The 26,322-nt window shown below is 36.5% G+C and overlaps 2 protein-coding genes and 1 long non-coding RNA gene across 4 annotated transcripts in view; 1 reads left to right on the plus strand and 2 right to left on the minus strand.

Annotated features, from left to right (window-relative positions):
- Positions 1-7,637, minus strand: LOC110173861 (SWI/SNF-related matrix-associated actin-dependent regulator of chromatin subfamily E member 1-like). Of its 2 annotated transcripts, XM_020939868.2 has the most exons (11): positions 7,412-7,634; positions 6,020-6,070; positions 5,835-5,878; positions 5,476-5,580; positions 4,531-4,611; positions 4,087-4,218; positions 3,366-3,537; positions 1,924-2,096; positions 1,749-1,850; positions 1,152-1,407; positions 1-1,091 (listed from the first exon to the last, which is right to left on the minus strand). In XM_020939868.2, exons 2-11 carry the CDS (start codon positions 6,024-6,026, stop codon positions 889-891), a joined length of 1,275 nt encoding a protein of 424 aa, XP_020795527.2. In that variant the 5' UTR covers positions 6,027-6,070; positions 7,412-7,634; the 3' UTR covers positions 1-888. The 2 variants fall into 2 exon arrangements, with proteins under 2 accessions (XP_020795527.2, XP_055014333.1); XM_055158358.1 differs by lacking the exon at positions 4,087-4,218 and having other exon boundaries at positions 7,412-7,637.
- LOC129410357 (uncharacterized) lies at positions 6,612-12,165 on the plus strand. The gene is made up of 4 exons (XR_008632839.1): positions 6,612-6,821; positions 9,080-9,165; positions 11,756-11,930; positions 12,034-12,165. It is a non-coding gene; the product is annotated as an uncharacterized LOC129410357 (long non-coding RNA).
- LOC110173849 (insulin-like growth factor-binding protein 4) overlaps positions 11,769-26,322 on the minus strand; it is a 19,909-nt gene continuing 5,355 nt past the window's right edge. The window contains exons 2-4 of the mRNA XM_020939856.2: positions 17,437-17,597; positions 15,256-15,381; positions 11,769-11,906 (exon numbers count right to left, since the gene is read on the minus strand). Of these exons, the coding sequence (XP_020795515.1) occupies positions 11,769-11,906; positions 15,256-15,381; positions 17,437-17,597 (425 nt within the window). The remainder of the gene's footprint in view (positions 11,907-15,255; positions 15,382-17,436; positions 17,598-26,322) is intronic.

Below are 26,322 nucleotides of genomic sequence, written 5' to 3' on the forward strand. Positions count from 1 at the left end.
TTATTTCGTATACAAAAGTTTATTGGTATAAATATGAAAAAGGAAATTCTTTTTAAGACTGCATGTTTATAATAACTCTTCAAGCTGTTTATATGACATGAATCTCCTTTTTATGCAAACCTTGTAATACTGTAATTACAGTACATTTAAAAATGTTCTGTTAAATTGCAATCTTGATAAAACACACATGTTCTAAGCGTACTGCTTTTGATTTGATTGACAGCCAGCAAACTTGAGAACACTGGTAGTTGGCATTGTACAGCATTAGTTATCATGTGATACACTCATCCATGGGCCTGGCTCCGGCCAAGGACAGCCATTACACAAGTACAATAAAATGCTGATAATAAATAACAAACTATTACTACTGAAGACTACAAACTCCTGAGACAATACTGCCACTGTAATACTGATAACGAGTAAACAAAGAAGATTGACCACCACCGCACTTTTCACAAATTTGTCAACAAAACTGCAACATGCAAAATTAACAATAAAAGCAACAATAACATTACAGTACAAATATAAAATTCAAACACTGAACAATATTATTTAAATTTAAAGTCAACTCTCTTTCAGATTTAGCACTAGAGAGCAATGATAATATATGGCTAAATTCGTCCTGTTTATTCCAAATGGAAATTATATAATGCTCTCACATGGCTGTTTGTGGAGCACTGAGCAGCCGATATTTTAGACAGGACCATTGTTTAGTGGCTTTAAGTGCTTGTTCTTATGTGTACAACCTCCAAATGCAGCCTTGGTGTTTTAAAAATAACATGCAAAACATTGAAAGATGGGAATACTCAATAAACTTTGACAATCTGAGATGAACCTGTGCAATATGTGTAATAGGACTGTGGGACAGTTCAGACATTCAAGCGTGGGTCAGTGGGCCCTGGAGCGACTCGGCCCCTCTGACGCCTCACTGTTGGGGGCATCTTCAGTCTGAGCTGAGGTGGTCTCGGAGCCTGTGTTACTGTCGCTGGTGCCTTCCTCCATTGCTCCTTCTGGGACACTCTCTTTGTCCTCAGAAGCTCCCTCCTCACTGCCCACGGGACCCTCCACCTCCTCTGCGGCCTTTGGCTTTCCTACATCAAACCAGATCAGTATATTACAACTACACATACTTTAAAAATAATAAATAATACCTGGTGGGTCTGTGGAGTTGCTCTCTGCGTCCTCGCCATCCTTGCTCATGTCACTGAGAGTATTCTGGGACTTGCTCCCATGAGTGGAACAGACATGTTTCTCTTCTTCGGCTAAAACACAGCCCGCTCCCTCTCTGCCCCCTCTCTCTCCTGAGTCCTTCTCTCGATCGGCCATCCGTTTGCGAGCCGCTTCCTCTGCTGCAGCAATCTCAGCAGAGATCTTATCCATGTCCACCTCCACCTTCATACAGCACAGCTGCAGAGGGAACAATTATCAGACTCGTGAACACTCAAAGTTATGCTGATGGATTTATGGGCTCATTCTTTAATAACTAAACTTGTCTCTTGTCTCTCAGTGTAGCCATAACTCTACAGAACAAATGGCGCCCCCTTTTGTAAATATTGTGATTTCACAACACAGAATCAAGTTTCACATAAACACATCCAAAGGCTCTAAAATTATGAGAAGTGAATGAGAAACATGTGAATAAAATTAGCAGCAGCTGGATAGAGACTGGCACATAAACAATCTACACTCTGAACAGCATCCAGTAGTGGCACCTAGACCCTGTAGAAATGTGTGTACTCTCCACATACCCTTTTGAGCTCATTAGTGAACGTCTCAGTTGCTTCAATGAATTTCCTCTTCTTATCCTGGTGCCGATCTTCAATCTGAAGCAACTCCGCTTCCAGCTTCCTCTGTGACAAAAAACTTGACTTTGTGAGTTACATGTAATTTATCTTTAAATTATGAAATTCAAACTCCACAGACCTGGTGCACCATCAGAGACTGGACCTGGCGTTTGAGGACCTGCATTCTGGCTGTGGTGACGACAGAGCGCACATCGGGCACCACGCTCTCGCTCAGGATCTCACTAATCAGACGGTGGTTACGCTGGAAACGCGCAGCAGCTGAGTGCTTTATGGAAAACCCATCGTCATAATCTAAAATCACAACAAAGCCAGGGTAAAGAAATCTATTTTATTAAGTTAAGTGATTCTATGTATTAGCAAAACAAAAATGTAGTATCATTATGTTACAAGTATGCCTTCATTTGCTTAATCCTTATAGTGTTTGACTTAAAGAAGACCTATTGTGCTCGTGTCTGCTAAACAGTTATCTATGACACCAGTGGATCGTTATGTTATAATTTGCACTTGTTAAATCAATCTAAAATTAGTTAATAAATGAAACAAGACCACTGACTTCCGTGTCAGAAAACTATGGTGCCCAATGGAAGCAGACGTTGCTGTAAACATCATCCCAACAAAGGGCTGTGAAGTTGTCAGCCCCTCTGATGGATAGCTGCACATCACATTAGTGAGCCAGGGGTTAATCTGCAGTACGGCATCTTGAAAGAGACTAAAGATGGCTCACACATGCACTAATCACTCCAAATACAATTTAGAAAGGATACATGAGGAGGGGAATCAACTATAACATGCTTAGAAGCTCTAAAAAGTTGATTTCTTTAAATCTTCAAGTAAGTAAAAGGTTACCTTTAAATGAAACTTTTACAGCAATTACAACTCACTGTTTGTAGTTTGGAAAAAAGCCTGCAATTTCAAATGACCAGAAAATGTCCTGAACGTATACACAATTTACTTGCTTATAGAATATAGAGAAGACTGCATAAACATAATATCTTCTCTTTAGTAAGTAGCCTCCAGTTAAATAATGTTAATCCCAAATGTTCCAAACATCTTTTGAGCATGTAACCCATTGGGATACAGGGATTTTATGGTCTGGGGTGTTTCTAAATAGCAATTTGAGTTTTATCTGCATTTTTTTTCCTGTGCATCATTATGTCCTACTGTAAGCGCGTCAAGCCCAAAACCAGCCTCATTTCCTAAACGTGGGTGTAACTGAAATGCCCTTCATTTGTTTTGCCTTTATGTCTGTTGCTACAACAAGTTATTTTTAATGAAAATTGACCACAAACTTTACATGCTTGTTTTGAATTATGTCAAAATTAGCGTTGTCACTGTATCAATCTACAACTGAGAATAACTACAAACATATTTATATTATGTTGATGTTGTGACTATTTTCCCATCTTACAAAAAAAAAGTTTGTTTTTTGACAGTGCAACTCAAAAAAAGTGGGAATGGGTGTGCGAGTGGTCAGCGGTGTGTGGTCTTGCTGTCGTAATTACACGTCTGACTGTATCTAAACCTTGGGAGACATTTAGACATTTATCTAAGCAGTCTTACCATCTGGGTCGTCCGCTGGCTGGATACTCATGTACGGCTCACCCTTGTCTAGTCTGGACTGTCTTTGGCGGCTCTCCTCTTCCAGAGCTGCCTCTGCACGACTTTTTGCATTGACGTAGGCCAAGTAGGCTGGCGAGTTGTGATAGGCCTTCAAGCTTTCATTATACTCAATCTAGGGTTGGAAAAGATGACAGGAATGACAAGGAAAAAAGGAGACCACAGAAAAGGCAAGCAACATGAAAACCTTGATAACTAGGACATAGGGCTGCACGATTTTGGGGGGAAAAAAAATCAAATTGAGATTTCTCTGATAAACATTGCGATTGCAATTATATTTGCAATGTATTGTTTAATAACTGGATTTACAATAAACATTTGAAGCAGGTCCAGAGCTTTAACCATTGATTAAATTTTGATAGAAGTCTAAACTAATACAAGAATATCATGCATTTCATAACATGTTTGTAAAAGTTAAACTACTAGGTTAGCAGGTGTTATACAGAATAAGATGAGTCATTTAGTTGCAATATGCATATTGCGACCATTCCAATTGCACTTTTGATTTAATTGTGATATATCTTGCAGCCCTACTAGGACAGGACAGATGTTGACTGTTACAGAGGTAGGGATGATGACGGGAGGGACCCACAACTGTTGGAGACACATCTACTGGTCAACCATGAGAAGAACCCCATACACACCCCTTTGTAAAACAACCAACCTTCTCTGCTTCGTAGTCATTCAAATAATCCTGTTTCTCCTCATCAGTGAGGTCCCTCCACATGCCACCGATTATCTTCCCAATTTCCCATAGCTTCAGATCAGGATTGGAGGCTTTTACTTGATCCCAAACCTGGTGATGAGAACCAGACATGGGTGTGGGGTTGGGTTGGGTGGGAGGGGGCTATAAGTAGTTATCTCTTTGCAGAGAGGTCACAAACCAGAGGAGGCCGTGTGCTTTAAGCTCCATCTCCAAGTTGATACATCCCACTATGTGATGTGGCCTGGCCTAGCTAGTTTTAATCTGCCTTCAAACCTACCTTAAACTACCACTATCTAAGACTAAATAACTTGCCCTATGCAGAATTTATCAAACAAATCACCACTTTCTTCCAACAAAGCACAATGATGATGCAAAATGTACCAATACACAACGGGCACTTACCTTCCGACTGTATCTCATATACGGCATCAGAGGCTTGTCCGGTGGCTTGGGTGGTTTGGGGATATTTATGCCGGAGGAGTTCTAGTTTGAAGAAAAAAAGTTATAAAGAATTATAAACATCAGTGTTGAATAATTATCTAAAATAAAATAGTTTAAGATTTTATCTGTGGAGTATTGTGAATAGCCATATATAATGGTGAAGGGACAATTAATTATCATTTAAAGGTACACCTGCTTGTCTGTTATTACCTTACCTGGAATGTTCCACAGCATGAAAATGTTTACATTTTTCTATCTACATAAAGACAAGTAGAGGGCACTACCAGGCCAAATCAGAGATCAGATATGTGAAGAAGCGACCCTACTTCAAATGAGTAAGTTAATGTATAAACACAATTTTGAGGTTCTGACACTGCTAGGGTAGAATAAAAACTAAACATGACTAGATTTTTTCCCCCTTGCTTGTCCAACCACAGCCTTCATGCAGTGACTGTATTAGCGCTGAGTAGCCAGTGGCATGCCGAGCAGAAGCCTGTAATGCCATGGCAACACTTGGCATGAGTTTCTTAATGTGGCTGTAAGAAATGCAGACCTTGAAAGGCAAGTGATTTGAATGCACAATGATGTCTTAATTTGACCATAATGGAATGAGAGTTTGAAATGACATGCAACAGATATCTCTTTGACACAATTATGTTATATTTTAGGCTTTTAAGACTAAGCTTTTATTACATTCACCTAGATGGATCTTTTAGTTCAATTTAAGTTTCAGACAAGTGTCTGCCAATGACAGCTTGTTTTTTGCTATTCTATTTGTTTCTATAAATATTACAAAATATATATACAAAAAATATACTACAAAATTGTATCTCCAAACCCTCACTTTTCTATCATACTAAATTACATGTTTCATCCTGTGTATGTATATATTATTAATCTGTGTACCGTTGCTCGACTGTTGGTGGTTTGGGTCCCGCCAAGTCTGTAGTTGTTGTAGGCCAGATGGCTGTAAGGGTTGTACCCGACAAACCCAGGGGTGTTGGGAATTTGCTGATGAAAAAACAAATTAAAAATAACATAAATAATATAATTCAATGACAAACACTTGCATTCATGCGATGTGAGTCATGTGACAGTCAAATCTTTACTAGAAGCTACAAGATTGAATTCCCCTTAAAAGACTGTGAAATTAATTATTTTTTTTAATATAAAATAACTACACAAAACAGTCACCTTAAAACTAATAAGTCACCAACTGTTAATCCCACAACTGTTCTATTTATATTTGAAATAATGATACTTACAGCAGCAGGGGCAGGGGGTGGGGGAGGGGCATAGGATGGCCTCTCTGTTATAAGACAAAAAGAAGATATCACAGTCAGAAAAAAAAAGGTTTTACAACTTAAGAGTGCAGGACAGGCAGCATATGTTATAATATAAACACAATTAATCAGAAAACAAATGTGAACAAATACTAAAACACTCTTACTTGACATCTTAGGAGGGGAAGGTTGGTATCAGTCTATTCCAATCATTGACGCTGTAAATAATAGACATGTTTGAGGAGGACAGACAGAACTGGGCTTTGTTTTTGTTACACAACACAAATCAAAGGAGGTCAAGGGGTCAAGTTAAAGCAGGTTGTGTTTGGTGTTCTGTGTGGATATGTAAAGTTGGCCTAAATAGCCTATATCACATTTTTACTCAGGTCATATATGTAGTATTTATGTAGTAGTCATGCCTTAGTTATATTCTTCTTTCTTATCACATTGTTTTTGAGTAATTGAATATAATTATTTTCAGATGACCTTTATGAATATATTTTTTAAAAAATTATATAATATGTTAGATTTGGACAACTGTATACTATAATTGCAGTTGTCCAACATTAATGTATTTAATGAGAAATAAATACTTGCAAATATACAAATACGAATAGGGACAGAGCTTGAATCATAACAGAATAAATAAATAAATAAGTAAATAAAATAAAAAAAAAAAAAAAATATATATATATATATATATTTTTTTTTTTTATCTTAAACTACCCCAAATTATGCAAATAAAATATAACAAAGGCAGCTAGTGGCAAGTTCATTGATCAGAATCGAAATGATCATTTTTACTATTATTATATCTGTACTTCAAAGAATAATTATTGCACGCATAATTGACCTTTGACCATGTATTTCATAATACTAAATATTTGGACAATAATCAGTTTGGGTTTGACACTTCAGTTTAGAGAGAAAAGTGAGGACCATGGAGACAAAAGAGATGCCGGTGCTGCGGTAAGGGCAATGGGACTGTGGCTAACTAGCTTAGCACATTAGCATACTGTCACAATACATCCGCCTGCAAATTCTGATGCACACAAACGCGTAAACTTCGTGACAGCAGTCTCTATTATATCAGTAGCGATGGCGTTTTACACGATTTGCAGTAGTTAAATCCGAGACGTGATATCGATTCAATCAAGGTCATAGTATGAATTTGACACTGTGGTTGCTAACTCGGTTATATATCTCTACTACATTATCCAGTGTATCAAGGCTAGCCCACAGTTGCTAAGATAACATTAGCCACTTAGCTTGTGAAAGTACTCGCGCTGATTGTCCAGCCGTAGCTTTAAAAGTATTTGCATTGCCTTTGTTATTACACCATTATGACTGATCGTATGTGTTTATTCTGACAATCTGGGGTGATTAATTTGTCATCGTGTCACTATGCATGCTCTTAGCTGGACAACGTTAGCTGGCTCTATGAAAAGAAAATGCCATCTGTAAAACATTATGTCCAGGCAACGTCAAAGAAATGACAGATTTTCAGTGATGTTGGTGATAAGCGGCATCAAGGTGAAGTGGCGTGCGCAAAAACTCACCTGAAAAGTCCCCATCCCCGTGAAGGTTATGGCTTGGGCAAAAATTGGGCTACTACTGCTCTTCGGCGAAGCAAGCAGCCCCCACAATATACGATGAAATGGGGTCCACTCGTAAGATTTTCTGCAGAATCTTCCAGAAGTGCACCCCCACCCTCCGCTCATTACAGCACTGCCTTTGCACAACACGGATGCCCAAGCCAGCCTGGGGAGCTGTCAGGGCTGCAGTCTCATTAGATTCGCACAGCCGTAGAAATACAGCAAAGACAAGCAGTGAAAATGAGGTCTTGACACAATAAAACCTTTGGTTTAATTCATGATTTTGAAAAAATGTCATGTTGTTAGTCGTTGTAACTGTCAAATTAATACCTGTAAATATAATAGATGGTGTTTTATTATGCATTCATTTTGATTTATTTGCAAGTAGCTGTCAGGTAGCCAATCGTATGGTGATGATGGAGCTGTCTCACTAATGTGAATAGGCAACTTGACCTAAACCCTATTATTACTATGAACTAACAGTTATTTGAGTATCGGCTATAGCCTTTCACCACTTCATTCATTCATTATTTAGCTAGTTGACTAAAAATAATTAAAGTGACATGAATTCTATAGATGAAAGAATGTCAACATTTCTCAAAGCGTATGATTTATTTGAGTAATCATATACTGTACTTGAATTTTAGGCCTTATTCATCTTATGGCTAGGCCTACACAGCCCAGTTTTGAAGAATTTAGCATGCTTGCACTTAGATCGATAGTAAATAGTAAAGCCGTGAGAAATTTATAACCCACAGTCATTAGTTGACCTATATGTTCAAACAAAACATCACCTGTTTCCTTTACTGGCAATATGTGCCCATCATTAAAATGTGTTACAGCCCATTAAATAGACAGTTATGTATGTAAACATGTTTTTATGATGTGTTCAATCCAATGAATCTGTCACCTACAGACTCTGCCATTTTATAGAGTAATTATATAGCCCTCTGTGACATAATAGTCAAGGATTTCTACATTATGTCATTAATTATACGCATACTCTAAATAAAGTGATATGATTTACCTTTTTTCCTTTTCTCCTGTAAAGGTTTGAAACACATTTAGACAAGCAAGTACTACTGTCAGTGCCAATGAGCTATGCTATGTGTAGGCTATTTAATAAAACTTAAAACTAAGGATTGTAATGTATCCAGTCAACATTACTCTGTATTCTCTATATTGTAATCTAAATTATGTTTCGTTTTGACTCAAACCACTAGGCCTATATTTATACAAATATATTAGGAAATTTATTATGTCATTGTTGCAAGGGCTGCATCAAAATCGCCTCACATTCTCCTTCTGTGCAAACTGTGCATGTCTTTTTCTCCGTTGCCTTGTTGCCAGAAGAGAAATACTTAGCATTCTTGTTCACATTATTCCAGAGCCGCCCAGGTCAATGGTTGTAATAGTGTGTCCCTTAAACAACAAACTAAAGTCAGGGGGATTCACCCTTCATCTCTGTGCATTCAACCCCAATACACCTTGTTTTGGGTGTGTTAATTGATTGTGTTCATTGGGACCTCATTTTGCTTCTGTTCACCAGGGCACTTGAGGACTTAGGTGATTTCTGCTTGACCTGTGTTTTGTATAATATGCATGTGGACACTGTTGTTATCTTATGTGCAGGTGCGGAGGGCCATTCTCATTACATCGTCCACTAAGCCAGGCTTTAGTGTGGATTTGGACACCTGTGGATAGGTCACATGTCTACGGTAAGCTACTGTGTATGTAGGTAGGCCTCCAGGGCACAGCTGGGGGATTGTGGGGGCTCGGGAGCAGAACATGTCCTGTCACATTTTGAATCTATCAAGGAGGAACTTGCAAAGCTTGGTCTTTTAATGCAGTTTCATATACACTCCTTAAGCCTGTAAGACTCACCAAAATAGACGCAGGCAGTGGAAGTAAGCAGAGCTGAAAGTTTACTCTGCTGAGGTATTTTTAGCAGCTAAATTCATGTGATATAATGTTCTTTGGGACACATTCCAGGCATATGTTCTGCCACTGACCCGTTCATAATAAGGAGAGCATGTCAGGTGTCTTATAGAACTTGTTTAATTTTTCCCATCAGTAGAGAAGCGCAGGGTAGCCTAGTCTCCCCCCGCAACTAAAATGTGTTATTTCTTCTATTACTTTAAAAATACTGTGCTAAACAAAGACCACATCTTTAATCTTAAATATAGTCATTAAAGTGACATTTTATACTAAATTATTTATTTTTTTGACTCAAATGACACTATTTTTATAGACCTATATTTTAAACATGTTTTCAATTAATGTTTCAATGTTGTCATACATTCTACTCACTAGTTCATAAATCTTATTTCCTGTTTATTTCCTCTGTGCTGCATTTTATTTGTTTTCTCAAGATCCAGTTATGAACGCAGTGGAGAACCACAGCCCCAGCATACAGGTTTCATTTTTAATACATATATAGGCCTAATATGATGTTAAAACATAAAGGGCATATTTTACCCATACACCTGTTTGATCCCCTAGGATCATATTTAATCCCAAAATGTAGGCAATGCTTTAGATTTGTATACTTTTTATTGACATATACATATACTACAATTTATATATAAAACAATTACAACATACATTTTTATCCATAGTTCAGTTAAGTTTTATTTATTGTTGTAATCTTGACAAAGACTGTTTTGTCCCACCCCATGTTCATTTGTATTCATGCAAACACAATTTCATTCGCTGTACACATAACAGATATAGTGATAACATAGTACAGAAATGTTGAGAACGTCATTATATTCAACAACAATGAACACAAAGTACTGTAGCTTCAACAAACATGTTTAATAAAAAATGAATTCACTCAACAATTCAACAACTTAAGAGATATAGCTTTTTCTAAAACTTCTTCTAAAACTTATTACACATGCCTGGATTTATAAAAGAACTATTTTCTTCTAGTCTTTGGAAAGAGAACATTTGGCTCAAGCTACATGAATTAACCAGCATTTACCATTCTTTGCTGTCTCTTATGGGTGGTGTGTGCATGACTACAATCTTTGTGTATATGAGATTTAAGCATCCCCCTAGTTCACACCTGTAGTCATTCTGCAGTTCATTTTACAATATGATATGTGCCTAAGGGGTTAAGCTACACCTTGTTTGCTTTGGAACATAGCACCAGTTGCCAGCCAGTTTATCAGTTAAACCTCTACTGTGACTACAATGCAGAGTCTAAACTGAACAGTCTCTAGTTTTATCTCTGCTTTTATTTACCAAGCCTAGTGTCAGCTCCTTAGCTTTTATACAGCTGCTCTGTATAGATGATATTTACTGTGATTGTAAGTGGCATGTTTTCCCCAAGGTTGTTGCAGATGTTTGCACATGTGCTTGTCACTTTAGACCAGCTCCACAGAACCTTTTACACTTAAGTCATTGTTTAAATACATCATAGACATGTTTTATATTCAGGTTTGGCACAGTTCCTTGGTAGAAAATCTGCACTTCTTCCTTTAGATGGATATAGAGAATGTGTCAAGGCGTGTCATAAAACATTTGGAGTGAAATTGGCATCCAGTGGAGGCTGTGGTAATATGATTAGACTATCAGCAGTATACAGCATTTGAGCCCTGCTCTGCTGCAGGCATTTGGACAACAACTGTTCACAGCAACAGTAATGTGTCTCCATTGGGTTTTTAACCAAATGTCTGTCAAGAATATCATTTTCACTTTGGTGCAGTAAAACGCAACAGCGTAGCATTTGGCAATTTAACACAGGAGATTGTGGTTTTCATATTCCACTCTTCATCAGTTCATCACAGCAGCCTAGCATCTGTGGAGACCAGTTTAGATGTAATTCAGCATGAGAGGGTCATGACATGAAACTGTTAGCTACAATACTTAAAAATTGCCTCAGATCACAATTTTGCTATCTGTAAGCCTACCAGTAACCATATTGAAGCTCTGAAAGGCTTAACTAATGTCATCTGTGTTATTTTTATATTTTGGAGAGTTTAGACTAGACAAACACATTTTGCCTATTTACATTTATCACATCTTAAACATTTTTGCCACTTGTATTTCAGAAGCACACATCTAAAAACATCCTCAAGTTCACAGAGCCAAAACAATATACAACAAGTGCTCAAAAGACTCACAGCACCCTCTCACACACCGGAAAAATAAGATATCAAAAAAGTCTATGGTTTCCTTTTTGTTGCGTAAGCACAGGTACCATGACCCCGCCGTGAATCAGGCTTTGCGGCGAAGTCCTTCTCCAAGTGTACAGCTCCTATAAGCACCAGTAGAATTTAGCTGATTCTGCTCTCTCCACAGCGCCCTCTACAGTTCAATCCCTCAGTGTAGCCGACACAAGTTGGTGGCAGTCCAAGTCTCCCCGAAGCTCCAGGGGTCCCGGGATCCTGAGGCCGGTTTTGGGGTTCACACACCAGCACTTTCCTCTCTGGCCATCGCGAGCAGGGTGGCACTAAAGCAGGGCACATAAAAGAAGGTTGGTATAATACAGCAAGACCTAAATCAGGTCTTAGGGATCTTGAGAGCAGTCTTATGTTTTAACTGAATTCCCATCATAATATATCTTATTTGTTTAAAAGGTGTACTATGTAGCTTTTCTGTTGGAGGGTCCACCATCTACTTATCATCATGGACATCTTAATATTCCAATGGCAAGTATCTATGTTATAAAAGATGTATAAAAATGTCAATATATAATGGACAACATAGAGTAGATCTTCCCAGTTTCATCCCAAAAAATATTACATTATTACATTATTATTCACTTGCTTTTCAAGTATTATGTCAATGAAGTAGTTACTAATACAGTACAGCTGGTAAAGTTATCCTGCAATATTTTGAATTGAATTGGCTAATGTTTCATGTTTTATATAATAATTTAATCTGTTGAAGTAATCAATAATTTGGTGCAGTGGGTTGCTCCCCACTAACCAGAGGGTTGCCAGTTCATGACTCATCTAAACACATACTATTATTTAAAAAAAAAAAATCTCGGCCAATTGATCAATCTCAAAAAAGAAGCCAAAGTATTAAAAGAAAAGAGAGAGTATTAAAATTAAGTTTAAAGTCTAAGTAACCCTTATTTTTTCCATTGGAACAAAAAGTTCAAATACCCATGTCTAGAAAAAGGGAACAGAAATTCACACCATCGGCTGAGGAACCATATGTGACTATTAGAGAAGGTCAAACAAGTACACAAGCAAATTAGAGTATGTCGGTGTTGCAAGTAAAGAGCTGATTAATGGAATGGTATACAGATTTGACTATAAGGTTTATTTCTAGGCCTCTTTTTACACTGTTACAGAATGAAATATGTTTATTTCCACTTCAAATGTCAAACATATATGTCACATCAGCATAATTTGTCGATTTTAAGTGGCACATTCAGAGTAACCTTTACTGTTTCAAACTTGATATCTGTACTTGATATTCAGTACAGCTTTTATATATTTGTTTTATGTCAACTCTAGTAACCAAAATTGCAACCAGTTCAAGTAATGATTTCAGCAGGGTGGGTGTAAAAATCTACCCTGATTTCATCCACCCTGCAGCCTGTGGCTATGGTAGAATATTGAGAAAGCTGAAGGATAAAAAATGCAATCTAAGCAAAAAGCTGCATTTTCTATTTAACAATAAACATTTTGTAACCTTGACTCCCAGCCATTCTGCAATTGGAAAATTTTCTCATTAACCAATAAAACTATGCTGAGAAGTTAACAGTTTAAATAGTTGCTCTGCCGTGAAATGACTCCCAGTTGTCCCCGATGACCTGCATTTCCCTAATGGTCTTTATCACAGCAAGTTAAACAGTAAACAGATGCTTGTGAATACAATCTGTAAAAGTTCATGACAGGTTTATATGGTTTTCTACGTAGTACTTGGTTTGGTGGGATAGTATCTGAGCTAAATATTTTTTACATTAGTCAAGTACAGTTTATGGGGGAAAACGCTGAAAGGAAAAAGAATTTGAAAAGAAAAGTACAACACAGGAAGTAGCAGTGAGTTCTTAAATGGAAGGTGGTTCACAATATTTCAGAGGCTTCCTATTTTTTTTATTTTTATTTTTTTAACATTAGATTTTCAATATTTGCCCTAAACACCTTTTTGCACTGTTTTCTGTACCACTGCTTGTAAGACCTAAATCTTCATTTAACAAAATAAAGGTGTTTTAATTTATTTTTATTCTAATTATAGCTATTTGCAGTTTAGACATATTTTGGCCTTTGTTAACATAATAGTGGCTAGTTAACAGTTTTGGAATTAACTTTGTGTATGCTATCCACCAGGAAGTAAAATGATAAACTTCACCAAAATTTAAGACTAGATCAAACTAGATATTATTTTTACTGAAATCTTAAATATAATTCTATTAACTATATTTCTTATTTAGCCTAACCTGTCAGATGCACTTTATACCATGTTATAAAATCCACACGTGCACCACCCAACCACTTAACTTTTCTTTATCACATTGACTCTTTGATTGCTCCACAAATCCACGCCTATGCCTTATCTACAGCCTTTCAATCCCATTCTTGTGACGTTATCTCAAGACTTCAACTTGCAAAGGAGTAACTGCGCCTAAAATCTTGCTCTTTGCATGCAACAAAGTAATGAAGCCATTACAGTTAAGAGGGGAAGCAGTCTTTTACACATACGCACATCACTGTTCTCGATTTTCGCATATAAATCACGGTTTTATGAGAGCTTAGATAAATAGGGGTCTTGGCATTAGCTGGTCTCATAAGACAGTTATTTGAAACATGTTGTGTTGATCTTGAACTGAATTTAAGACAATAGTTTCATCTGCTGCATTTGAGCTTTTGGACCCCAGACGCTGCTGTGGTCAAAGGGTAGTGGGTTTAACAAACTAAATGAAAGTTTTTGCTTTGCTTTTTTATTGGTGCTGACTCAGTAACATTAACCTTATCTGGTCAAGTCTTGAAACTCGTTCTGCAGAGATAAATCTTCAGGCTCCAAGTAGTTTTATGGGACAGTTCTTACTACTTTTTGTATATTTGACTGATGCTATTGTAAAAAAATGTGACCATTGTCGAATAAAAGTTCTTAAATACATTACAATATAGTTTGCGGTTTATTTTCAACTTCACCATTTATACTCTTATGTGTAGAAAAATTAATTAATTAATTAATCACTGGATTTATATAGCATTGATAGTGCTTTAAAGTGTATTATTCATCCACTCCACACTCGTGGTAAGCTGCTATTGTAGCTGCAGCTGTCCTGAGTGCAGACCTATGTAAGTGAGGCTGCCAATCTGTGCCATTGGCTCCTCCAACCGCCACCATCACTCACCCACACACCACATTCATACTAGGCAATATAAGTGAGGTGTCCTGTTTAAGCACAACCACAGTTTTTGCCGCTGGAGCCTCATTGTGGCACCTTGAATTCCCAGCGGTGTTTCATCCAAGTACTAACCTGGCCCAGCCTTGCAAGCTTCTGAGGTCTGATCTGAGATCAAGCTTTGAAAAACTGGTACGGCTACTAAGATACTGAAACTGTTTTTTATGAAATTATGTGTGGTTTTGTATGTGTGTGTGTTTGTTTGTTTTATGAAATTTGTTATGTTTTCTGGTCTTTTTAAAAAATATTATGAAATTTGTTGTCGTTTTGTGTGTGTGTGTGTGTTTGTTTGTTGTATGAAATTTGTTGTGCTTTCTGGTCTTTTTAAGAAATGTTAACTGTCTAAGCAACACCAAATGTAAGTCAGCTGTTTTTAGCTTCTTTTTACTTTAGCTATATGGTATATGCCCTTCTTGTCTTGCAGAACACTGACCTGTTTGGTGTGAAAGTCTCCATTCTTGTCGCAATTTGGGATGGGGATGGTGAACAGGTCGTCATGGGTACGAGAGTTCGAGGCCAGTCGGTCTAGCGCCCTCTGCAGCTCAGCACGACAAGGAGCCTGGACAGAAGTAACCAGAAATGCTTTAGGTACAATGACTTAATTTTAATTATATGATCTACAAGCTATCTAAAAGTGCGCTACGTAACTTTTCTATTGAAGGATCTGCCATCTGCTTGGAGATTAATATGGCATTTATCTTAATTTTCTACATGGAGACAACCAGATCATACCACCAGGCCAAGTTATAGGCTGTATCTGTGGAGAGGCGAGTTTACTCAGAGTAATGAATGAATGTTTTTAGATTGGTAATGCCATACAGTGGAACATTCCAGGCAAAGTAATAATATTTCAATGGAAACCAGCAGATGGTGCACCCTCCACCAGGAAAACTACCCAGTGCACCTTTTAACTAGGTATGCTTTTTTGGCAGTGTAAACTTAGTTCAGTGGGCTCAATATCTGTCTTGTCCGAAGTAGTTTTTGTGTATTTGTAAAATGTTGCAGTTTTCTAGGAATTATCTAGGCATGTTGTTTGAATCCATTCTCTCTGGAAATTATCACTATGAAATATGGATGGATATATGAGCTGTTGAAAATCTATTTTTCTTTTTGGCTTCTCTCTCTGGGTTTTATGCCTTTCTTACACAAATAACCTAATATACTGACACAATGTGACTGGAGTATCTTGCCCAACAACATAATTTAGTAAATTCAACTGGCAAAGCATAAATAATTGAACTGAAAAACATATTTAAAATCAGGATTGTAAATTAATTTGTCATAGTGTGGAACTCTTCAGGCAAAACAATAACACCTAAAAGTACTGGAGTAGGTGGAAGACCCCATCAGAAAAGTTACATAGTGCACCTTTAATGTAAGTTGTAAAAGTATTTTAAAGTAAGTATTTACTGTCTCATAGTAGTAACTATCTAAACAAATGAGGAAAACAGGAACTAATTCTAATGACCTTAGGGGGTGTATGCTCTAACCCAAAATCCTTGTGCAAGTTTCTGTACCAGCTCCATGTGGTTGGAGTTAGCCTCTTTGGAAACATCTTTACATCTTTCATTTGAAAAATTCTGGATTCTCCTAGACAGAGTTTTGGACTTACATCAAAATCTTTTCATCATTTTTCTACTTCTGCTGCTCCTTGGCATTCAACTGACCTTTCCTCGAAATGGTATTATTGATATAATTATTCATAGCTAACCACTAGTTTGCTTTTGTTCTATGTAAGGCTTTTTGACTACATTTTCAAACATTTACTAGTCTGGAACTAGTTCTTAAGTTTTTAAGGTATTTGTGGATATATTTTACTTTTTAAATAACATTAACAATGGAAATACCACCTCTCTACCTAGCAACTGCTGTAATAAATTTACAATACAAAGTGTTCATTAGACATCCAGAAACTTAAGAATTAGACAAACCCCCACATATTAACCCCATATTAATCATCAACAACTGTAACTGGATATTAAATTAGCAAAACTTTTATCATGTAGAATTAATGCTTACAATGAACAAGACAATTATAATCTTCACATGCTATACCACAACCCTCCACATATAGTTTAGTATAGGTTGCATTTCTCTCTCAATTCAAAACCACAGCATATGCATTTTATATTTCACAAAGTACTTGACAGGTATCCTTTGCAGCTATTTAATTCACACTTAATCTACATTGAGACAAGTTTAGGTGAAATCTTCTTGGGTGGCCACCTCACATAATGTCTCTATGCTTGACATATGTGTGTTTATGTTATATATTACTGTGTTACAGGAATGCAGCTCTGTGGTTTCAAATGGGCCTGTTTCTTATTAATGGGGATGTTAGGATTTCAGTCTAGCCTACGTTAAACCCGCAGATGCCATAATGGTGTCAAAGCGCACCTGTATTTTGTTTCACGTTGCTACGATTAAATGTTACGGCCTTTAAATCAGTAATTTGTACAATTTATAGCCCAACTGCAATGCTTATGTGAGTCCACAGTGATAAACTCTAATCTGAACCACCTGCTGTAGACATGGGCTAAACCACTAACTATTATAGCATTGTTTCCTTGTTTCCAGTAAAAAACACAATAAGAGGTGCGTTTGATTTTCTCACCAGTGCAGCCTTGGCCTCCTCTCTGCCCATGTTCCTCTGGTTTGTGGGTTTAGACGGGTGCCGAGCGAGGGTCTTCTGTATGCAGCGTTTGTCTTGAGGGCTACAGCGGATATTACTGTTGTTTGGATGCTCAGGGATGATCTCCTCTTGCCGTTCCAAAGCTGAAGAGAGAGAAAAGAAAATATAGAGGTTTATGCAGGGAGCAAGTATCTTTTAAAAGATGTGATGTAATAAGGACACTCACAATAATAAATGTTTAATGGCAATATAGTGCTACATTAAATCAAATCAAATGTTAATATTTAAACTCATTTATACCAATAATAACTATAAAGCATGATAATTCAAGTGAAGTCTTTTCTAATGCAAGTAAATAGCCAAATTAAATACTAAGAATCTATAATGAGTCATAGAATATATATTTTAATCTACAGCTTAAATGTTATTGTAATACAAAAAATAATACAACAGTTTTCCCACTAGTAAAAAGAAAAGGCACACACTTATTATTCTAAGACAGGGGTGTCCAAACTTTTTTCATCACGGGCCACATTTCTAAACACAGATGAAGCAGAGGGCCGATCGAGGGCCATAGACTGGAGCTCAATACAGTGAATAATTGAAATATGTGCATGTTTAACACTTTAGAATAAGCCTTTATTCACTCTAAAATTCTCAAACCACACATAAAATCTTCAATATTTGCTTTATCAAAGTAGATTTTCAAAAAACTTGCGGTAAAAAAGTTCATTTTTAATTGATGCAAAGTAATAGGGGCCAAATCACCTGGAAGCCTGAGGGCCAAGAAAAATTTGCCCGAGGGCCGCCTTTGGCCCACGGGCCGCAGTTTGGACATGCCTGTTCTAAGATATAGTGTTTCCTCTTTCGACTATTGAATAATCGGTAATAATATAGTGATTATTACCAAATGATTACAATAATTCATATTCTCACATTTTAAAGTCACTTAACACAGCAAGAGCGTCCGTCTGTGTAGTATTTTGCATGTTCTCCCCACATGTGAGTAAAGTTAATCTCAAGTGTTTCAATTTCTAAAAATATGCACTATAGGCTCCAGCTAGGTACTCCTGGTTGACCATGAAGCTCAACAGAGAAAAAAGTAAATCCAGTCAAACACTGTTCTGGCAGGTTGCTCCAGTGGCATTGAAAAAAGGGTGAAATGCAAATTAAGCTTCTCAAGAGAATGATTGTATGTATGTAGGTTGTGCTCTTGCATAATACAAGATCAATATAGATAAAATAAGATAGCACTTTTGATCTGGAAGGAAATGTGTGTGCTATGGAAGAAGATAAAAGACATGTTGAAATATAATTGTAAGATTTTAATTTCTGCAGATAATTTATAATTTCAGTGTCATTACTGCCAGGGTAAATGGGGGAGATGTAGAGCAGATCCTTGTGTGTCCTTGAGTGGAACATCCGAGAGACCAGCCCTGTGAAATATAGGCCATGAATGAGGCTAGGTTAACCTCAAGGACAGAGGAGTGCTGTCTGCTCTGGTAATACCACCCTGTAACAACTAGGGCCTGCAGAATATTAGAAAAGCATGCAATTTGCTGCTACTCTTTTGGATGCAATAACCTATTCTGCTGCTTAAGATAATAGAACCTTAATGTGTCCTACAATGGGGAAATTTCAGTGTTGCAATGCAAAGTTCAAGAAATTCAGATAAATAACTATTAATAAAATACTTAAATCTAAAAACACTGTGCAGTACATCAAATATGCATGGCTTCAGCACTATTATGTGCAATTAGTGGCTATGATGATGTATGTATAATATTATGTAGAACTAAAAAATAATAATTATGAATTGTAAGCCAAAAATTAAGTAATTTCAATTAAATCTATACTGAATAACCTAAATATAAGTGTATTTTATGTCTATTTATGTCACTTACACTTTATCATTCAGATAGATTTCATGATGTCACATACTAACCCATAAGACATTGGGAATATGATGAAAATGTATTATGTCACTACTACTGCTATTAATGAATTAATTTATTTATATAACTCTTTTATTTATATAATTAATTAATTAATTAATTTATATAATCTTAAACCTTCACAGAAAACCAGTGAAACAAGCTGCATGTCTTTAAAATAAGCCATTTTGAAAGTATTCCAGCTCCTGCAATTTTCAATGAGTACTTCTATACCCAGCTAAGGTTAAGTTTAACTAAATACGACTGACATTAAATAACTTCAATATCTGGACTGCATGAAACAGTACTAACCCTGATATACGTCAGGACTTCATAGCTCCATGTGTTTGACCACATGGTGCACATCAATATAAAAAATACCTGGATTCAGAGAATGTTTTTTTTTTTATCAAAATGGCTCATATACCTTCCATTGTTCCTTAGTCGACTTCTGATCTTTCCTCAAAATCTAGTCAGTCAAGAACATCTATTATGTTTATGTTCCCTATCTCTGAGGCACACTGCATTTTAAAGATTCATAGCTGAAGATGAAAAGTATGCCTTTCGTATTTATGCCTTACATATTACATAAGCTGGTCAGTTAGCTAGAATAACAATGTTCCCATTGAATGCAAAATATGACCAGTCATTTAAATGTCATATATTTAGTGTTATTCATATTACTGATGGACTGTCTTCTGTGGTATTATTAAAACATGTATGAAATTATGTTTTTCATTTAAATATGGCTAAAACAGTAGCTTCTATGATCGAAGCTGGTTTTGGTATAGCTAATAAAATATTTTGGTTTAAAAAAATAACATAATATAGGAGCTTTACAAGAGGGATGCACACATGATCATAATTGATTTGCAATTTGAGTTGGCACAATTATGAAACTGCAATAACTGTTATTATGTAGAACAGAATGTTCTCTGCAAAGAACACAATACTCAGTATTTTATGTTGAAAAATGTGTTCCTGTTGTTTAGACCTCTCTGAAATGCATGGGATTTTTGTACTAGTTTATCAGTTCATCTTTCAGTCTTCTCCCATATATCAGTGCCTCTGGAGTGATTTACAATGTGCGATGTACTTTTTAAACATATAAATCCAAATCGAAGGTCAATAGTTATCTAAAATTGTGAAACCCTTAGAGTTTAGTATCTCACGACCCTTCCCTCCGTCTGACTTTTTGATGTATTCTCAACTTGAACACAACCTACTGGCAAAATAAACCTACACATTATGTTTTGGTCTGAGCCAAATTCACCTATAACCCCATACAAAGTTAGCCTGGAGGCAAGCAGCTGCATCCACAGGAAATGCCCCCCTCCTCCTGTTTTATTCTTCACAACAGCCCCCGCCCCAGTACCAGATGGAGCCTGTTATTTGCCCTGTCACAAGTGGGTACAGCTTTGGTTTTGCCCTGAGACCTACTCAAAACTGTTTCAACTAAAGATTCCATTATGTTCTGTCTTTCTCTCAAGATGATTCTGCTGCTCACCTGTGGCTTATGGACTTGGCAGCTCCATCTTTGCTATGGCGGCGATTTTACAAGCTGGCACTAAATTCAAAGAATCTCATTGACAGTTTTACCATCTTGAAGCCGTACATTGTGATCCACATATCCAGACCCTGCCCTGGTTTCTATCCGAGGTGACTGGTTTGTATCCACTTCAATGCTGCTGGCAAGAAAAGTAATAGTGGATAGTTTTCTCCCTTAATCTTGAGCATTGCAGTGATTTCGGATGTGTGCAAAGTTTAACGAAGGACAGGCAGGATTTTGTGGTTGCTCCCCTCGTCAGGACGCTTTAGTTGGAGACTTGGGTTGACTGAGTTTGTCCTGTGAGAGTTGTTGAGGAAGTGTGTCTTGTTTGTTGTATTTTTAGTTCCGACACACTCTAGTCTAACTTTTCTGGTAGGGGTCTGCAACATTAATATGCATTCTTAGACACACATTGTTGATCCATGCCATTGAAGTGAATCTGACACAGTACCTCACATTTTACAATATAAAAATAGTTCTTAATGACAAACAGTGAATAAATTATAATAAATACATTCTTACTTAACATTAAACAACATTAACAAAACCTCCTTATGGTCTGAATTGGAAGAGCTGGTTTGATTATGACCAGTGCAGGTAACCTTGTATCCATGTATATTTGTGTAATGTCTTTTGCTTGCTCACGTTTTCTTCCAGATCAATGCTATCTCAGGGCAGTCACTGTGGGTCAGAGGTGGCATGTCCTGTTTTCTGCTGCTGTTGTTTTTCCATGAAGGAAGTTGGAGCTCTGTGGTTTCATTTGTTTGTTTCCACCATACCTCAGCCTATTATCGTGTGCTGATAGTGTGGTCCGTGATACAGGTGCATGGAGAAGATAACTGCTCAAGAGGGTAATGGGTATTTGGGCAAGGCCTTCACAGCCTGGAATGTGTTCTAGTCAGTCCAAATGTAAAATCATTAGGATGTGAAATCCCATGCAAAGACTGTGGTCATATCATGCAATAATGAAAATATTGTGCACAGACCTTTACTTGAAAAATGAAGTCTCAAATAGAGCAGTAGTTATTTACTCGATTCATTGGTCGATGGAGTCTTAGTCAACCAATTTTTCTTTTAGTCAAATTATTATTCTATTAACAAAATAAGGATTTATATGGACCACAGCGGAGAGGAAAAAGCATGGAGTAAACCATTTAATCTGCCTTTTCACTAATGAAGATGCTATTTACTCGTACTTCCCTGTATACATACTGTAGTTGCTTTTAATTCCATTGACATTGTTTGTGTGTCATCAGTTTCTGTCTCAGTAACACAAATAACATTCTATTAAGATTATATTCACTGATAAATATTGAAAATGTTACACAAGACTTTTTTGGAACATAGATATCATAAAATAGGAAGTTGCACCAGCTACTGGAAATGTATGTAGTTTTATTCTTATATTGTTACACAATAGCATAACAGTTATGATTGGTAATATATTGTTTTCAGTTCTAATTTCACACATTCAAACTTCCTGGAAAGACTCACACCTCAGGCTTGAAGATATCATTGACATCTCATATTTTAAAATAACACAAAACGTTTTATCAAATTCCAGTTTATATGATGTACGAGTTTGATGCAGGAGCCAAAAGAACAAGTGTGTGGTGTCTGAGATGTGTTCTGATATCTCATAAGTCATACAGGCATTTGGAGGGTAAGGTTTCCACTTGTTTTGCACATAATAAAATACTGGTCTCTTGAAAGGTTTTTGGCTTGCTTTCATGTACATGCAGTATCAGAATTTGATCTATTTCTACCACACACAGCCAACCTCTGAAATGAACAATAAATAATATAGTTAAAGGTGGACTGTGTAACTTTTCTTATGGAAGGTTTAAAAAAGCTGTAATGTCATTCTGTCAAACATTTCAGGTAAAGGAATAACAACCATAAAGACAATGAGGTTGCTGACCACCCACAAGCTAATTTACACAGTGGACCTTTGATATTTTAATATATATTCATCTGAAGATTTATTAGAAGCAAGTTATACATTATAAGGCTGAAATATTTAATATTTTATGAAGGATTGCCCCTTGAGATGCATCATTTCATTTCCAGGGGGGTCCTGAAATAGTTAGCAAAGTTTTTTTTTTTTTTTTATTCAAGTTATTGTACAGGAAAATTTGCCTCTGTTCAGATAATTGGATTAGTTTAGCATCAATGTTGTTTTGTTAGCCACAATATTTCACTATTATATTTCATTATGATGATAATTTTGTGATTTACTACCACCCCCTATCAACTCTCCCCAAGCTGACCCAATTATGGAAAAAATACTTTAACTTCATTTATAATAACTCCTATTTTATTTATTTTTATTTTTTTAATCTAAGTTCATACAAAGTGAATCTGATTCAGCTTCCAAAACGAAAGAACACTCTGTAACCTGGAAGATTTCCGTTAATATTTCAAAAATCCATCAGCCATTTTGACGATTCTAAAATGTTTTGCACAGTTCAAATATTGGTTTCTTAAAAAGCTTTTGGCTGCTGCTACAGAAGTTGGTTCGGCTTACAACCAAAACCTCCGCTTTCCTCTGTCAACAGTGGACAGAGCCAGAGCTGTCAGACCTCTTCCAGCCAGGAGTAGCCTTTGTATCTGCGAATCATCATACGTTTGTTGTTGTGGTCCGCGTTTAGTTTGTTCAGGACTTCATCAGACGTGCCAATCTAAACTATCCATCTGTGCAAAACATATCCAAAGGAAATTGAAACAGTGGAGGAATTGTCTTTCTCTTTGAAAAATACTACAATAATATTTCAAACAATCGCTAATGCTGTAACTCAGGATGAAGTCAGCTAGCATCTTCATCAGCGGTGGGTAAAGTGACCAAAATGTGTACACTACTACTACTACTATTACTACTTTAGCAGAAAATATTGATTAAAATGTAAAATTAGATTTATAGTTAAGCTTACTAGTAGGTGTAGGACAGCTGAAACATGAAATAATGTGATGTTTCTGGTATTTCCAAGGAGTAGACCTCGAAATCAAAATCTAAATGTGGTGCATGAAATCCAAATGTTTACATATTATCAGCGTAAATATTTAGTCACATATAAATCAAAATTAATCAAAACATTTACTCAAGTAATAGTACTGTTACTTTAAACTAAAAATGACTTGAGTGTTAGTAACTAGTCAATACAATTTCTTCAAAAAGCTACTTAAGTAAATGTAAAATGAGTGCTACCCACCTCTGATCTTCACTGGAAGCGAAATAATTTTTCAAGGAATGGATAAGCATTTGTGTCACAGTCATTGCAATTGGATACACATAATTTGACCTATTATTAAATTGTGCATATTACTTTTGCTGGCAAAGGTACTGCCTTTACTGTTATGCAATCAATGACTCAGACCTAACCCACAGATAACTGAGCTATTATACTCAAAGCAAGAATGTTTTGGGTCAAGCGTGGTTCAGCTGGACCAAAACAAAGCTTGTTTTGGAAAATAAAGTGCAACATGATACCCTCTCCCCTGAACTTTAGAGTTTAGGAGAATTTCTCAAATCAATACAATATGGTTGATGTAGCTCTTAAATTTGCTTTGATCGCTCACAGTCCACGAGCTCTGAGACTAAACAGAAGGCTTTCCAAATATGCACAGAACTACACAATTACAGATTTATTGTCTGTAGTAATTGGGGAAATTCTGGCACTGACAAACAATGGCTCAAGATCAATCACTTTGTTAGTTTCTACAAAGAGAGGGGTAAATTGGAGCATGTTATTGGAAGCGATCCATTTATCAAGAAGTAGAAACATACTGTATATACTCTCTGATTAATGATGATTTCAGTTAAATATTGATAAGGTGTTGATGCTATTGCTAACTCGTTTGTGCTTTTGTGGGTCACAATCAAGCAAAAAAAGTTTAAATTTGTTTTTATAAACTTCGTGCCAAATACACAATTAACTGATTTGTTATTGTGGTTTTGAAAGCATAAATAGTGCAAAATTATGTGTTGAGGGCATGAATAATATGTTAACAGGCAAGCGCACACATCTTAGGAATTTGTAATAGTAATTCTACTATTTGCCAAATGTAAGTCAGGGAATTTTGTTACATTCTCTCGTTGATACTTTACAGCTGATTCCCTGGGGGTGTGATGCTAACCGTAAGCACTGCTCTATCTGAGGCTTGTTAAGACTTTAACCTGGGCTTTGTTTTAACACAATCTGACCAGAAAGAATTGAATTAGCTGTAACTACAACAGGAGAGCAGCTTTGTTCTGTTAAACAAGTCCCTCTCACATTGCATTACTGTCACAAGCTAACATCAACAGGTTTTCAGTTAGTCTCTCTCACGTTTTGCACACTCGCACTGATTACAAGCTCCTGAAAATGTGCTGTTTAAATCCACTCAAACGTATCAATAGAAAGGTTACTTTTTGGATAAATAATTTGTTACATATATAAACTACTAATAAGAATTGCTGTACTTGGATCACTGAAGTCCATTCCATTCAGATATACAAACAAACAGGCCTATTTGTTTCACATGGGTTGATGATATTGTTCTATTACACAACAATAATTTTGGACTCCTTGATATTGTTATGTATGAATAATGATTGTTCTTTCACTTTGCATTTGAAAGCTTGGATTAGATGTCTGATTTTATAATATGTGTCAGTTTTCTATTCACTTAAGATTCTCTTCGATCAAAAGGGAAAAACTAAATTGTGTGGGTATATTGTGCTATTTATTTTTTATCTTTTATTTCTCAATATATAGATTTGATGGTTATGGCAGATCTAAAAGGTCACAATTGATCACTAAAGAAATTGATTCATTTTATAACCAAATTGCAGTGATGTTCAAAGTACATTTTTTCTGGCTTGTTTTAGTAGGAAGTAGGTCATTTCCAAAGTTCCTGGATTAACTCTTCAGCTCACTGTAATCGAGGGATGATGTTTGACTGTTTTGCATCTTTCTGCACTCTAGCTTTAGAAAGGGTCTCTCACAAAGGACAGCAATTAGCTAATCACATTATCTCGTGCAGCAGAGGCCCAGCTGAACAAATCCAGCTCTTCGTCCAATGTAAGCAAACAGACAGTGGTACATCTGTGCACTGTGTTTTAGGAAACTCCTCTCTAAGAACTGATAGGAGGCCATGGCTTTAACCTCTAATGTAATGAGGCATGTATTAGGGCTCGGGATACGGCAATGTTTTTTCTCAAATAGTAAAAAAAATTCAATTTAATATGTTTTGAATGCAACTGATGCTTTTTGTTCTAGTGCTATTTTAAGCACAAGAAATTCCCATTTATTTATTTTTGTAATTTTGGTATTGTTATAGACTCCTGATTCCGCTATACTATAAATACAATACTACCTACCTACCACTTAGTCCTTTCACTCAGTA

Source organism: Boleophthalmus pectinirostris, unplaced genomic scaffold (genome assembly GCF_026225935.1).
Source record: "Boleophthalmus pectinirostris isolate CB_2022bp ecotype Guang Dong unplaced genomic scaffold, ASM2622593v1 HiC_scaffold_22, whole genome shotgun sequence".
Lineage (NCBI taxonomy): Eukaryota > Metazoa > Chordata > Actinopteri > Gobiiformes > Gobiidae > Boleophthalmus > Boleophthalmus pectinirostris.

Coding starts and splice junctions, on each gene's coding strand:
- LOC110173861 (XM_020939868.2), bottom strand. Junction 4,219..4,530: donor ATATGAGATACAGTCGGAAG/GTAAGTGCCCGT, acceptor TCTCATCACCAG/GTTTGGGATCAAGTAAAAGC. Junction 1,092..1,151: donor CAACTCCACAGACCCACCAG/GTATTATTTATT, acceptor GGTTTGATGTAG/GAAAGCCAAAGGCCGCAGAG.